This window comes from Nansenia antarctica (assembly GCF_963989245.1).
Source record: "Nansenia antarctica genome assembly, chromosome: 1".
In the NCBI taxonomy this organism is placed as follows: domain Eukaryota; kingdom Metazoa; phylum Chordata; class Actinopteri; order Argentiniformes; family Microstomatidae; genus Nansenia; species Nansenia antarctica.
The window spans coordinates 51,343,111-51,359,215 of record NC_137674.1 but is presented as its reverse complement, the minus strand read 5'-3'; the positions used below and the strand labels follow the sequence as shown (position 1 = coordinate 51,359,215).

At 46.8% G+C, this 16,105-nt stretch overlaps 1 protein-coding gene across 1 annotated transcript in view; it reads right to left on the bottom strand.

Annotated features, from left to right (window-relative positions):
- Positions 1–14,963, bottom strand: part of traf3 (TNF receptor-associated factor 3) — a gene marked incomplete at both ends in the record, with an annotated part of 19,124 nt that extends 4,161 nt beyond the window's left edge. Inside the window, 8 exons of the mRNA XM_080539342.1 lie at positions 2,442–2,582; positions 6,442–6,534; positions 7,158–7,232; positions 8,557–8,637; positions 8,875–9,039; positions 10,307–10,411; positions 12,480–12,531; positions 14,692–14,963. Of these exons, the coding sequence (XP_080395468.1) occupies positions 2,442–2,582; positions 6,442–6,534; positions 7,158–7,232; positions 8,557–8,637; positions 8,875–9,039; positions 10,307–10,411; positions 12,480–12,531; positions 14,692–14,963 (984 nt within the window). The remainder of the gene's footprint in view (positions 1–2,441; positions 2,583–6,441; positions 6,535–7,157; positions 7,233–8,556; positions 8,638–8,874; positions 9,040–10,306; positions 10,412–12,479; positions 12,532–14,691) is intronic.
- Positions 14,964–16,105: the final 1,142 nt, after the last annotated feature.

The window sequence follows — 16,105 nt, the reverse complement described above, 5'->3', positions numbered from 1 at the left end:
GAAGGAAGGGAAGGAGGTAGGGAGAATGAAGGGAAGGAGGTAGGGAGAAGGAAGGGAAGGAGGTAGGGAGAAGGAAGGGAAGGAGGGAGGGAGAATGAAGGGAAGGAGGGAGGGAGAATGAAGGGAAGGAAGTAGGGAGAATGAAGGGAATGAAGTAGGAAGGATGAAGGGAAGGAGGTAGGGAGAAGGAAGGGAAGGAAGTAGGAAGGATGAAGGGAAGGAGGTAGGGAGAATGAAGGGAAGGAGGGAGGGAGAATGAAGGGAAGGAAGTAGGGAGAATGAAGGGAATGAAGTAGGAAGGATGAAGGGAAGGAGGTAGGGAGAATGAAGGGAAGGAGGGAGGGAGAATGAAGGGAAGGAAGTAGGGAGAATGAAGGGAAGGAAGTAAGGAAGGATGAAGGGAAGGAGGTAGGGAGAATGAAGGGAAGGAGGGAGGGAGAATGAAGGGAAGGAGGTAGGGAGAAGGAAGGGAAGGAGGGAGGGAGAATGAAGGGAAGGAGGGAGGGAGAAGGAAGGGAAGGAGGTAGGGAGAAGGAAGGGAAGGAGGGAGGGAGAATGAAGGGAAGGAGGGAGGGAGAATGAAGGGAAGGAGGGAGGGAGAAGGAAGGGAAGGAGGTAGGGGAAGGAGGGAAGGAGGGAGGGAGAATGAAGGGAAGGAGGGAGGAAGGAGGGAAGGAGGGAGGGAGAAGGAAGGGGAAGGAGGTAGGGAGAAGGAAGGGAAGGAGGGAGGGAGAATGAAGGGAAGGAGGGAGGAGGAGGGAAGGGCAGGAGGGAGGGAGAAGGAAGGGAAGGAGGGAGGGAGAAGGAAGGGGAAGGAGGGAGGGAGAATGAAGGAGGTAGGAGAATGAAGGGAAGGAGGTAGGGAGAATGAAGGGAAGGAGGGAGGGAGAATGAAGGCAGGTAGGGAGAATGAAGGGAAGGAGGGAGGGAGAATGAAGGGAAGGAGGTAGGAAGAATGAAGGAAGGAGGGAGGAAGAAGGAAGGGAAGGAGGTAGGGAGAAGGAAGGGAAGGAGGGAGGAGAAGGAAGGGGAGGAGGGAGGGAGAATGAAGGAGGTAGGGAGAATGAAGGGGAAGGAGGTAGGAGAATGAAGGGAAGGAGGGAGGGAGAATGAAGGAGGTAGGGAGAAGGAAGGGGAGGAGGTAGGGAGAAGGAAGGGAGGAGGGAGGAGAGAATGAAGGGAAGGAGGTAGGGAGAAGGAAGGGAAGGAGGGAGGAGAATGAAGGGAAGGAGGGAGGGAGAAGGAAGGGAAGGAGGTAGGGAGAATGAAGGGAAGGAGGGAGGGAGGAATGAAGGAGTGGGAGAAAGGAAGGGAAAGGAGGGAGGGAGAAGGAAGGGAAGGAGGGAGGGAGAATGAAGGAGGTAGGGAGATGATGAAGGAGGGGAGAATGAAGGGAAGGAGGGAGGGAGAAAGAAGGAAGGAGGGAGGGAGAAGGAAGGGAAGGAGGTAGGGAGAAAGGAAGGGAAGGAGGGAGGGAGAATGAAGGGAAGGAGGTAGGAGGTAGGGAGAAGGAAGGAAGGAGGTAGGGAGAATGAAGGGAAGGAGGGAGGGAGAAGGAAGGGAAGGAGGGAGGGAGAAGGAAGGGAGGGAGGGAGAATGAAGGAGGTAGGGAGAAGGAAGGGAAGGAGGGAGGGAGAAGGAAGGGAAGGAGGGAGGGAGAATGAAATGAAGGAGGTAGGGAGAAGGAAGGGGAGGAGGTAGGGAGAAGGAAGGGAAGGAGGGAGGGAGAATGAAGGGAAGGAGGTAGGGAGAAGGAAGGAAGGAGGTAGGGAGAAGGAAGGGAAGGAGGTAGGGAGAATGGAGGGAAGGAGGTAGGGAGAATGAAGGAGGTAGGGAGAAGGAAGGGAAGGAGGTAGGGAGAAGGAAGGGAAGGAGGGAGGGAGAATGAAAGGAAGGAGGTAGGGAGAAGGAAGGGAAGGAGGGAGGGAGAATGAAGGGAAGGAGGTAGGGAGAAGGGGAAGGAGGTAGGAAGAATGAAGGGAAGGAGGGAGGGAGAATGAAGGAGGTAGGGAGAAGGAAGGGGGGAGGTAGGGAGAAGGAAGGGAAGGAGGGAGGGAGAATGAAGGGAAGGAGGTAGGGAGAAGGAAGGGAAGGAGGTAGGGAGAAGGAAGGGAAGGAGGTAGGGAGAATGAAGGGAAGAAGGTAGGGAGGATGAAGGGAAGGAGACAAGGAGGCCACAGTGTGATGTGGAGATGCAGCCCAGCCCAGGTGTCACTGTGGGGTCCGACAGCACTCCAGTTCCAAGGTACTTGCCTGGTGGTGAACTGTTATTACTGTACTAGGGCTGTTATTACCGTGTTATAACACCATGGTGAGGTCATGGTGGTGAGCTGTTATTACCATGTTATAACACCATGATGAGGTCATGGTGGTGAGCTGTTATTACTGTACTAGGGCTGTTATTACAGTGTTATAACATCATGATGAGGTCCTGCTGGTACCTGCATGGTGGTGAGTTTCTGCTCCAGCTGGCGGTTCTTCTCTCTGATGTCCTCGTTCTGGACCTCCAGCTCTGACAGACGGCTGCTGAGGCCCGGGAGAACCTTGTACCGCTCCTGGAGCTCCCCCTTCACATCCTCCACCTGGGGGAGACACCATGTTATTACACCTGTTATTACACCTGTTATAACCCCCTTCACTTCCTCCACCTGGGGGAGACACTGCTGTTATTACACCTGTTATAACCAGGGGTGCACATAACTGGTGCGCCAGTGCGCATGCGTCGCCAAAATGCATGCTGCGTGGCAGATCAGCGGCATGAACGCGCTCTTGCGCACCAACAGCTGGAAGCGCTGGGAGAGGAATTTACTTCCTCAAAATCCAACTGCTGACTGCTGACTGCTGCATCACTGCAAGCCCCACTAAGTAACTATTTGCCGTCCCCTCAGCCGAAGGCCCGACGAGTAATCCATCACAACAGTCGACCGACGACGACCACGGCGACTCCCCTCACGAAAACATTCGGAAAGTATTGTAACTCCTACTTTCATTCCGCGTATCGCGTATCGCACGGTTATCACGACGCACGTGAAAATTCAGTCCCGAACGACTCGTCGCTAAAAGGAAAAACAACACCAAGGGACTTCACGTTTCTTTTCTCTGAAGCTTTCAAACGTTCAGACGTTTGTTTTACAGCGTCATTATCGCACCTCGACCCCCGACCCAGGGAATAGTTGGGAATTCTATTAGAAGAAAAAACAACAACTTTGTTGCACAATCAAAATAATGAGCTATTTAAAGTGATAGCCTCCAACATCCTCTACCATGGTTGAAATTGAGGACAGTGATAACAGCAGTCAAGAGAGCAGTGATGATGATGATTAAGCTTGTAGCATAAATAAATGCTTAGGCTGTAACTTTTTGTTGAAAAGTTGATTTCAGTGTTTACAGAACAGAGCAGTGCTTAAAGAGATGTCAGTTGATTTCATTGTGTTTAAAGAACAGACATTCAGTTAGTGCTTAAAGAGATGTCAGTTGATTTCATTGTGTTTAAAGGAGTCTGACAGACTTTCATGCTTAAAGAGCAGTCATTTGATTTTGCATTTGTTTCTTTTGTTTTGCACACAATCATTTGTTCGTTCATCTTTATTTATGAACAAATGTCGTTTTGCTAATATAAGTTATCCATGTATCCCTTTTTCATCCATCCTGTGGGACGGGTCGTGACTCGCGAGCTCGGGGAGCACCAAGCAGCATCCCTAGGTGCTCCTCTGAGCACTGGCCCCAAAAAGTTATGTGCACCCCTGGTTATAACCCCCTTCACATCCTCCACCTGGGGGAGACACTGCTGTTATTACACCTGTTATAAAACCCTTCACATCCTCCACCTGGGGGAGACACTGCTGTTATAACACCTGTTATAACCCCCTTCACATCCTCCACCTGGTAGAGACTAGGGATGCTCCGATCTGGATTTTTGGGGCCGATACCGATCACCGATTTTTTTCCTCAAGATCAACCGATACCGATTTTTTTTTTAAATACATAACTGTAGGCCTACTGACTGGATAGCCTACATATTTTTTGCTTTTTAGACAAAAGTTTTGATCCATTAGGCACCAAGCAAATGCAGACCCATTTTTATGGCATAGTAAAGGTCTGGCCTATCACCCAGTTAGGGCCTGAAGCCCAAGTCAGTCGATATGGCTGTATAAAAGACATCATAAACGTGGCCTTCATGGTTTACATACTGTTACGTCCTCCTATGTTTTCTGTTCAGTTATCTGTCTTCCCCAGGAAAAAAAAAAAAAAAGATCGTTTTTTGCGATCGGCCATTTTTGCCGATCACCGATCGAGTCATTTGGAGTGAAATCGGCCGATTTAAATCGGTGGCCGATAAATCGGAGCATCCCTAGTAGAGACACACACACTGCTGTTATTACACCTGTTATAACCTGTTTCACATCCTCCACCTGGGATAGAGAACCAATAACATTAAAGGACCAGTAACATTAAAGGACCAGTAACATTAAAGGACCAGTAACATTAAAGGACCAGTATGTAACATTAAAGGACCAGTATGTAACATTGAAGGACCAGTATGTTGAGAGGAAGTGTTGTTGTCATTGGCCTCCTACAGAGCTACAGTGGCGCTAGATTATTGAGACCTCTCTCTCTCTCTCTCTCTCTCTCTCTCTCTCTCTCTCTCTCTCTCTCTCTCTCTCTCTCTCTCTCTCTCTCTCTCTCTCTCTCTCTCTCTCTCTCTCTCTCTCTCTCTCTCTCTCTCTCTCTCTCTCTCTCTCTCTCTCTCTCTCTCTCTCTCTCTCTCTCTCTCTCTCTCTCTCTCTATATATATATATACGGTATATATATAGGCGTGCGCACACACGCATGTACATGTAAGCGCACACACACACGCAAGCGTAACAAAGAAACAGATGTATGGCTGAAGGATAAATGGTCACATAGTGTATAGTGAATAACAGGTTTCTCCAGCAGGAAAAAGTAACACACACCAACGTCAACAAAGGTTTGCTACACTTACACCACACATTTCTGAATAGAAAATGCAATTCTGTACCTTATGGCTTCATATTTGTCTCTTATACAGCCATCTTCCTTGTCTTTATGGATGCAAAGTCCTTTATAATGTATTTTAAGTTCATTTGTTTAGCCAGTTCACACTCAGTATTGAATTATTAATTCTTCAATTTCACCTAGAATATTGCTGATATTAAGAGATTGGACCCTCTTGTTAGCTAGTTAGCATTCAACAGAAAGGGGTCTCCTATGGTAGGTGAGACTTTAAATAATGTAATAATCATTCTAATTAATTAGCTAGCTAACTAACTTAACATTGCTTAACTAGCTATAACTTAACATTAGTAATTTGAGCCATCCCTGATATGGTCAGCCTCAAACTTAATGCTGATTGTTAAAGATCCCATATTATACTCTTAATATTATATATCCCATATTATACTCTTGTAAAAAAATACAATACAATATAAATACACATGTTCCTGTGAATTAACCTTTGCACAACAACAACAACAACAACAACAACAACAACAACAACAACAACAAGGCCTTTTAGGGTGAAGACACCAGTCACAATGTTTATGTAGCATTGTCCTTAGGCAGGTGGGTCCTGTCCTATGCTACACTGGTTCCTCTCACACAAGACAAAGCCTGTGTGTGTGTGTGTGTGTGTGTGTGTGTGTGTGTGTGTGTGTGTGTGTGTGTGCGTGTGCGTGTGTGTGTGCGTACACAACCTAGATACGCCAGCAGGAATGTTAGGATTCAGTTTCATGTTTACTTTCAGACGTGTCTTTTAGGGGCTTCCCCACATAGCTGTCGTCGTGGGTGACGGACCGTGTTGCCGGGTTACATAAGCCGTGTGCTTCAGCCCCGTCTACACAGGTACGGCAGGGCAGGGTCACACATACGCCAGGAAAACACAAGTTCTACTGCACGCAAACAAACTGCGTCAGCTCTCTCGGTCGCCACGCCAACCGTCAGAGCTGAACGTGTGTGTCGTTGTGTCATGTGAGTTTTTGAAATATGAAATATCGCCCTTTGTATCAGCCCGTCTGTAGTACTGTGGTACTGTGTTGCATGTACAGTAACACCAGGACACATTCACTCTGTAGCAACCGTCGTTGCGTGGGGATATACTGTCGTTTCCTGATGTCCTGATCACACACTCTCAATGCTAGCATTATGTCCTGATCACACACTCTCAATGCTAGCATTATGTCCCAGGTACCACACAAAGTGATTATTAGGACTGAGTACTGCATGTATCACTATGAACTTTATCATCACCACCATCATCACCACCACCACCATCATCACCATCATCACCACCACCATCACCACCACCACCATCACCACCATCACCACCACCATCATCACCACCACCATCATCACCATCACGATCATCACCACCACCATCACCATCATCATCATCATCATCATCATCACCATCACCATGGTTACCTTAGCCTCCAGAGCAGTGTTCCGGGCAGCCATCAGTCGGAGGTGTTCTGAGGCGAAGCTGGACTCATGGTCCCTCATGTCCTGGTTCAGACCCTACAACAACATCCAATAATAAACCCACATCAGTAACACACTGTGCCAGAGCAGAGGAGCTAGTATGGTCTCAATAATCTAGCGCCACTGTAGCTCTGTAGGAGGCCAATGACAACAACACTTCCTCTCAACATACTGGTCTTTCAATGTTACATACTGGTCCTTTAATGTTACATACTGGTCCTTTAATGTTACTGGTCCTTTAATGTTACTGGTCCTTTAATGTTACTGGTCCTTTAAAGTTATTGGTCCTTTAATGTTACATACTGCTCCTTTAATGTTACATACTGGTCCTTTAATGTTACATACTGGTCCTTTAATGTTACTGGTCCTTTAATGTTACTGCTCCTTTAATGTTACTGGTCCTTTAATGTTACTGGTCCTTTAATGTTACTGGTCCTTTAATGTTACATACTGGTCCTTTAATGTTACATACTGGTCCTTTAATGTTACATATTGGTCCTTTAATGTTAAATACTGCTCCTTTAATGTTACATACTGGTCCTTCAATTTTACTGGTCCTTTAATGTTACTGGTCCTTTAATGTTACTGGTCCTTTAATGTTACTGGTCCTTTAATGTTACATACTGGTCCTTTAACAGAAACAGAAACAGGACACTGACCTTGAAGGTGCAGCCGAAGCGGAAGAATGAGCAGGTGACCTGAGCCTTGGGACAGTCGTGCTGATGACTGGACAGCTGAGGGACACATCACCACGGATACGCTGTCAGTCATGTTCCCCTATATAGCATCACTACTACCATGTATTATAGCATCACTACTACCATGTATTATAACATCACTACTACCATGTATTATAACATCACTACTACCATGTATTACATGGCCGCTAAGACAAACAGACTGAAGAACAGCTTCTACCACAGGGCCGTCCAGGCCCTGAACACAGCAAAGACCTAAGTTCTGGGCCCTGGACAGTCTGGACGGATTGTATGGCAGCTGCTGGACTGAAAAAATCAGGTGTAGTGCTGAGGCACAAACATGTACATTTCAAGCCTGCAAACTGTGACACTTTAAATAACGTGAAACAATACTATTGTGCAATATGACAACCCTAGTCGTCTATCTGTACAGTATAGTACAGTGGATTGTGTACATAGCCTTTATTTATGTAAACCAGCTCCTTCCCTTCTTGTGATTTTTTTTTTAAAGTGTTTTTTTTTCTCCCTTTCCTAACACCAGGGGAGCCACCCCTCCTAAATTTCGTTGTTTGGTACCTGTACTGTAGCAATGACAATAAAGTCCATTCATTCATTCATACAGCATCACTACTACCATGTATTACAGCATCACTACTACCATGTATTACAATGTATCAGCAACGGGCAGCCACTGGAGTACAACTTGGATATCTACCAATAATAATGATAACAAAGTGTAACGGTGGTGGCTGCCTCTTCGAACCGAGCGCGCGTGCGGAAAGCCAAAAGTGAATATCCAACGCTGCAAGTCTGCCCCCCCCCCACCCCCCCACCCCCCGAAAAGGACTTGCAGTGTTGAGTATTATCTGTTGTGTTTCTGTATGCGTGCTTCTGCATGCACATCGCAGCTCCCCAAGAACACCCCTGGCAGTGACAACATGTTTGTTTTTAGAAAGCCAAAACAGCGTTCATGAGAAGATCTTTTTTATTTTTAATATATATATTTTTTATATTATTTCACTCAAGGGATCTCAATCCCTGATCTCTACCGATTAAACATAGTCATCACAGCCATTAGGAGGCTTTTAGACAGCTTGAATGTTACATAGCGAACCTTTCAAGTGCTCAAAAGGTCTGTGCTAAAACATGAGCGCATTCTAAAACTCCTGCTATATACATCTGTAGCAGGGGAGGCTGCCGGAGGTAGGAATCGGAGGACGGCCTCATTTAATGCATGGAACGAGGAATGAGGATTGACGCGTTTGATACCGTTCCTCATTCCATTCCATAGCATGCGTTTACAATGAGACCCTCCTCCGATTTCTACCTCCAGCCGCCTCCCCCTGGAGACGCCTCCTACCTCGCTCCTCAGGATGGAGGGGGAGGTGCAGTGGTTGGGGCAGGCCACGGGGACCGCTGGACACACCGTCTCTTTGTGTTTCTGGAGACAGAGAAACAGCTGCTGTCAAACACAAAACGACAAGACGGCGCCCTGCTGGAGCGCCAGTGCAGTTACTGGAACCGTCTTTGTCCTATACGCAGTAAATCTATCATACTGTTCCAGAGGATTAAGAGAGGATGTTCGTTTATGGGGTGGGGACTTCCCCCAGGGTGTAGCCTCCCCCCCCCCCAAGGGTGACTGAGAGCCAGGGTGTAGACCGAGCCTCAGGTATCTCACCTGTAGTTCAGTCAAGGCCATCTTGTGCATGCAGAATTCACAGGTGGTCTCCCTGTGTTTACACTTCCAGCTTAGGTGGTCCGGGATGTCTTTACGCATCATCTTCTCCTTGCACTTCCCCAGCGGACACGGAACTTCAAAATACGGACAGTGGTTCAGGTGTTCCTGGGAAGAGGGGAGTCGCTTTAATAACAGTACTGTACATGATGTAGTATCCAGACTCCACAATCCAGAGAAGTCTTAAATCTTCAGTGGTAGAGAACAATAACCATCGACGTGCTGGCATTTTGATGGTGTTCCAAACAGCTAACAGTGGGAAAGATTCAACCATGTAGACAACAAGCGTCATTTGGGAGTAATCATTTGCCAAACCATCATGAAATAACAGCCCCTCGGGGATAATGAAAGTTTATTGGATTGAATAGTTGTGTAGTGGGGATATTGTTGTTGACATTTTCTGTCAGAGCCTCAGCGTGACTGGAACAGAGCCTCCCCTTACTATGGAGACGAGTTTAAACGCCAAAGACGGACTAGGGTAGGAATACGGCCAGTACACCGAAGTAGCTCAGCTACGCTAAGATGTACTACGGTATACATACAGTGCTGCTTGAAAGTATGTGAACCCCTTGTGCAATTATAGATTTTTACCATAAAGTCTTTATTTCATCTGAATCTTTTTTATCTGACATAACATATTTATATTTATAATTACCAATTCCATATGTTGGTTTAGAGGGAATCATGCGTGTAGTAGGAAAACTAAATTATAAAGAAATTAGTGCAGGTGCAAAAATAAGTGAAACCCAAGTTGCCTTGGTTAAATCAAGTAGGTAAGTAGAATCAGGCGGGTAAATAATTGGGTATCAAATGAACCAGTTGAAGGAGAGATCTTTAGGAAAGAGTTCGGGTGGGACGCTGATAAATAGAGATAAGAAACCTGGTCAGTTTGGTGTTTTATCCATACAGGTGAATGCACCATGCCGAAAATGGGTCATGGATGGGTCTTCCAGCACGACAATGACCCAAAACATACAACCAAGGCAACAAAGGAGTGGCTGAAGCAGACGCACATTAAGGTGGAGTGGCCTAGCCAGTCTACGGACTTTAATCCCATAGAAAATCTGTGAAGGAGCTGAAGCTTCCAGTTGCCAAGCGACAACCTCCAAACCTTTAGGATCTGGAGAGGATCTTAAAAAGAGGAGTGGGCTAGGGTGCTACGGTTAGGATTAGGGGTAGGGTTAGGGTTAGGGTCAGTGTTGGTGTTGGGGTTAGTGTTAGGGTTAGGGTCAGTGTTAGGGTTAGGGTTAGGGTTAGACATGCCAGCATGTACCAAGTCACCCTAGCACCTAACCCTAACCCTAGTTTTCCCACATGTACCGTAACATATATACATATATCTATGCCATTGTAGGTGGATGTCGCTGAGCCTCACCATCACCTGCTGCAGACTCATCTGCTCCTTGCAGCCGTTCTTCTCACTCCTGCAGTAGACTCTCAGAGACATGATCTCCCTGTGGCAGCACACGTCTCTGAACACCTGACACACACACACACACACACACACACACACGCACGCACACACACACACACACACACACGAACGAGCACACACACAAACACACAGAGAGGACAACATGTTCACCATGAGAAGACCTAGGACTCACTCACACACACTCACACACACTCACTCACTAGGGCTGGGACGACGCGTCGACGTAATCGACTACGTCAATACGTCGACTTGCGTAATGTGCGTCGGTGCATCGCAAATAAACAACATGGCTGCGACCAGTGGAAACATGGAGGAGGCAGAGTGAAAAATGGATAGCTACTAGCTAATGTTACACAAGCAATGTAGCTCACCACAGTTTGTATGTCTTGTCTTCTGGTGTTAGTAACGTTAGCTATGTAGCTGGCTAGCTACAGTAGCCTATTGTCATTGTGGTGCTCGCACCTACGTTATCTAGCTCGTAGCTCGCATGCTACGTTAGCATCAATTTAGCTAATCATAACATCGCAGCGAGAGTAACGTTAGCTAGCCATGTAGCTACTAGCTAGCTATGTGTTGTGGTGATGGACAGACTTCTAAATGGCCATGTTGGCATTCGAGTTGGCTAAACATAGCAGTGAGGTGGAAATTAAGGGGCCTACACATGATAAGAAATGTGTGCTTTTTTTATTTTCAGGACGCAAAGCAGTGTGGAGGACTTTTTTAGCTACGGTAGCCTATTGTCATTGTGGTGCTCGCACCTACGAGGAGTGAGGGGGAGAGAGGAGCGCAGGAGAGAGAAGAGGAGGCAGGCGGGGGGAGAGAGGAGGGGGGGAGAGAGAGGAGCGTGGGAGGGGGAGAGCAGAGAGAGGGGGAGAATGTTATATTGTTACTGAGAGGTATAGTTACGGTATTCCGGTTAGAATTTCACTCGAATTGCACTAATTAGAGGATTTTATGTTGGTATTTATTTTGGTATTCCTCCTGAAAATGACTTGAACTTGCCTACTGCATTACTTGCACTTTTCCTTTTATTTGAAGTTAACTTGCACTTTTATTTATAATATTATATTTTATGTTGGAAGAAAGAGAGGATATTTTTTGTTGTGGAATATTGCCCTGTAGTGCAGAAGCCTAATTTATATATTTGTACAAGAATAATTGAATAAAATACTGAAATGTTAATAAGAGAAGTTTTTGACATTTATTTGGGGAAAATTAAGTGATACATTAATCGTACAGTAAAAATAATAATCGTTAGACTAATCGTCAAATTAGTCGTTAGAGTAATCGACTAGCCGAAAAATTATCGCTAGATTAATCGTTAGAAAAATAGTCGTTAGGGACAGCCCTATCCCTCACACACACTCACACATTCACCATGATAAGACCTAACACACACACACACACACACACACACACACACACGCATACACCATGATAAGACCTACCCTTAACACATACACACCACAGGGCTCGACAGTAACGCCGTTTTACTTGTCCGGAGCAAGTAAAACTTTCGCCGGGTTTGTTTGCACGAGCACGACGACGCTGCTGGATCCCGGATATGTGCGCCTGCGCCATCTGTTGTTCTTCCTGCACACAGGTAAACATATCCAGGATCGAGCAGCGTCGTCGTGCTCGCGCAAACAAACCCGGCGAAAGTTTTACTTGCTCCGGACAAGTAAAACGGCGTTAATGTCGAGTCCTGGACACACACACACACACACACAGTAGGACAACATGTTCACCATGAGAAGACCTAGGACTCACTCACACACATTCACACACACACATTCATCATGATAAGACCTAACACACACACACGCACGCACGCACGCACACACACACCATGATAAGACCTACCCTTAACACATATACACACACACACACACAGTAGGACAACATGTTCATCATGAGAAGACCTACCCTTTACACACACACACACACACACATACATACACACTCTCCCCATGAGAAAAAGCACCAAGATAATTTTTGAAATAATCTCTATATCAGAGGAGACTGTATATATGGACATAATAACCATATGTATGTTTCTTCTTTTACTCCACCAGTCCCACCCCGATAGTGATGCACGTCTGTGGGTTCTCACCTTGTCTTTGAACAGCGGCTCCAGATCTGCCGGGCATGACGGGTTAGCTTTACTGCAACAGAAGGAAATAGGAAATCAATCTTGTTTTTTAGAAAATGTTTTTCTTTTTTCTTTTTTTAATCAGTTCTCTTGTACACGTACTATATCCACGCCAACGATGTCATCGTGACTGAATTATCAACAACATCATCATCGAGTCATGTGATGCAATCATCACCTCCATCACCATGTCTCACATCTCCTTTCCTCTGGGACTTTTCCCTCACACACAGTACACACTCACACACACACACACTCACACACACACACACACACACACACACACACACACACAGTACACACTCACACTCACACACACACACAGTACACACTCACACACACACACACACACACACACACACACACACACACAGAGTACACACTCACACACACCTCCCTCAACTCCTTGCATGACACCAGGGCTCTGAGGAGGGCAAGAAAGATCATGGCCGACCCCTTCCACCCCGGCCACGGCCTCCTCACCCTGCTTCCCTCTGGAAGAAGGTTGCGGCTGCCTAAGGCACTGAAGGCCCGCCACAGGCTCAGTTTCTTCCCCTCAGCCGCCAGGCTGATAAATGACTCTGGCTTCCCCCTCCCCCCCGCCCCCAAGTCTGCCCAGGACTGAATATGCACTGGACTCACTGTAAAAACTCTGCACTGCACTTTATATATGTTGCACTATCCAATGCACTGTTGTCTGTCCTGTGTTGTCCTGTTTTTTGCATTTGTTTTTGTATACACGTGAAAAAAGTATAAACGCACTTGCTGTAATGCCGAAGCAAATTCCTATATGTGTATGCATAATGGCAATAAACGTTATCTGAATCTGAATCTGAATCTGAACACACACACACACACAGTACACTCTCACACTCACACAGTACACACTCACACACAGTACACACAGTACACACTCACACTCACACACAGTACACACTCACACTCACATTCACACACACAGTACACACTCACACACACACACTCACTCACACTCACACTCACACACTCACACACTCACACTCACACAGTACACATTCACACACACAGTACACACTCACACTCACACACACACAGTACACACTCACACTCACACACACACACACACACACAGTACACACTCACACAGTACACACTCACACTCACACACACACACACACAGTACACACACACAGTACACACTCACACACACACACACACACACACACAGTACACACAGTACACACTCACACACAGTAAACACTCACACACAGTACACACTCACACACACACAGTACACTAGGGATGTAACGATACACTCAACTCACTCAAATACGATTCACGATACTGGGTTCACGATACGATTTTCTCACGATTTTTTAACAAAATTACATTGCAAGCAGATAATGACTGAAAACAATTTTTTAATGTATTTCTCAGACAAAAACTACAAAATACTGTATTTTCAAAATACTGAATTCTGAGGTAGGGTATAACTACAATAAGGTTTCTCTGTAGCTGCAGACACAGGCCCACAGTACACTCCTCACACTGCCAGGGAGTGCTCCTTCTGCAGAGAGTGCACTGTCCTCGCCCCATACTGGCTCTCTGTGTTTTGCCTTTTGGGTGGTTTGGTAACCCTAGACGATCTTCCTGACATTTCACACCTGTGACATTTCACACAGGTACACAAACTCACAAAAGTATAAAAAACGCCGCTCGTAAAACACCACTAAAACATGCTCTCTCGTAATGCTGCTTCTCTCTTCAGATCTCCTCAGCTTTCCATGAGCTTCGTGCTTTGAGTTACCGTAGTAACCCCTGTATGGGTAGAAAGCGCAGCTTCTCTGTTTTCTGGAACCATTCGTTTTTTTCGATAGCACATAATAGTTTAGGAATTACGGTAATGACAACAACGTGTGCTGTCGGTTTTTAAGGGTTAAAAGAGCATCGCCATAAACACTACACACACTCACACACAATACACACTCAGTACACAGTACACACACAGTACACACACAGTACACACACACAATGCACTCACACACACTACACACACAGTACGCACACACACAGTACACACAGTGCACTCAACACACACTCGCACACAATAAACACACAGTACACAGTACACACACTCACACACCCATGCCATCATCCTGAACCTAACCCCCCCCCCCCTCCCCCCGGTCCCCACCTGAGCAGGTCGGCGATGCAGCTCTCGCAGAAGCGGTGTCCGCACTCCGTCTGCCGGGGGTTACACAGGACCAGGCGGCACGCCTCGCAGCAGTACTTGGGCTCGGGGGTCAACAGGAAGTGGTCCCTGAAGCCTCCGTGCGCGGGCAGGAAGCCTGCGTCGGGGTCGCTGGGCCAGGGCCGCTGCGCCAGGGAGAGAGCTGCCAGGGAGGGAGCCACCTGCTGGAGGGCCGTCTGCAGCTCCCGCCCGTCCACGCTCCGCCCTGCTGACATGACCTGGGGGGGGAACACACACACACACACATTTTAGTATCTTTATTTGCGTTCACATTTTACAATACAATTCTTGAACACAAACATTAGTAGCTGCATCAGCATAGGACACTAACACACACACACACACACACACACACACACACACACACGCATACACGCATACACACACACGCGCACACACACACACATACATAAACACACACACAAGCAGCCACACACACACACGCATACACACACGCAGCCACACACACACACGCGCACACACACACATAAGCAGCCACACACACACACACACACACACACGCATACACAAGCAGTCATAGACAAACACACACACACACACACACACACGCATACACAAGCAGCCACACACACACACACACACACGCATACACGCATACACACACACGCGCACACACACACATACATAAACACACACACAAGCAGCCACACACACACACACACACGCATACACACACGCAGCCACACACACACACGCGCACACACACACATAAGCAGCCACACACACACACACACACACACACACACACACACGCATACACAAGCAGTCATAGACAAACACACACACACACATGCATACACAAGCAGACACACACACACACACACACACACATACATACACGCATACACACACACGCGCACACACACACATACATAAACACACACACAAGCAGCCACACACACACACACACGCAGCGACACACACACGCGCACACACACACATAAGCAGCCACACACACACACACACACACGCATACACAAGCAGTCATAGACAAACACACACACACACAAGCAGCCACACACACATACACGCATACACACGCATACACAAGCAGCCACACACACACACACACACACACACACACACACACACAGAGCTGTTAAAATGTATCTATGGGGAAGACAGGCAGACAGGTAGTTCTATTCAGACAAATGAACAGGTAGTTGTGTTCATGTGTTTGAACAGACAAGATGATGAAGGGTGAAAGTGAAAGACAGATTGTAGAGATTTTAGAGGACAGATACACAGATAGGTTTGGTGTTGATAGAAGAACATTCAAGTCTTTGAACCATCATCCGCCGGTTGCAGTTGCACCACAGTGTGACAAGGCCTAGAC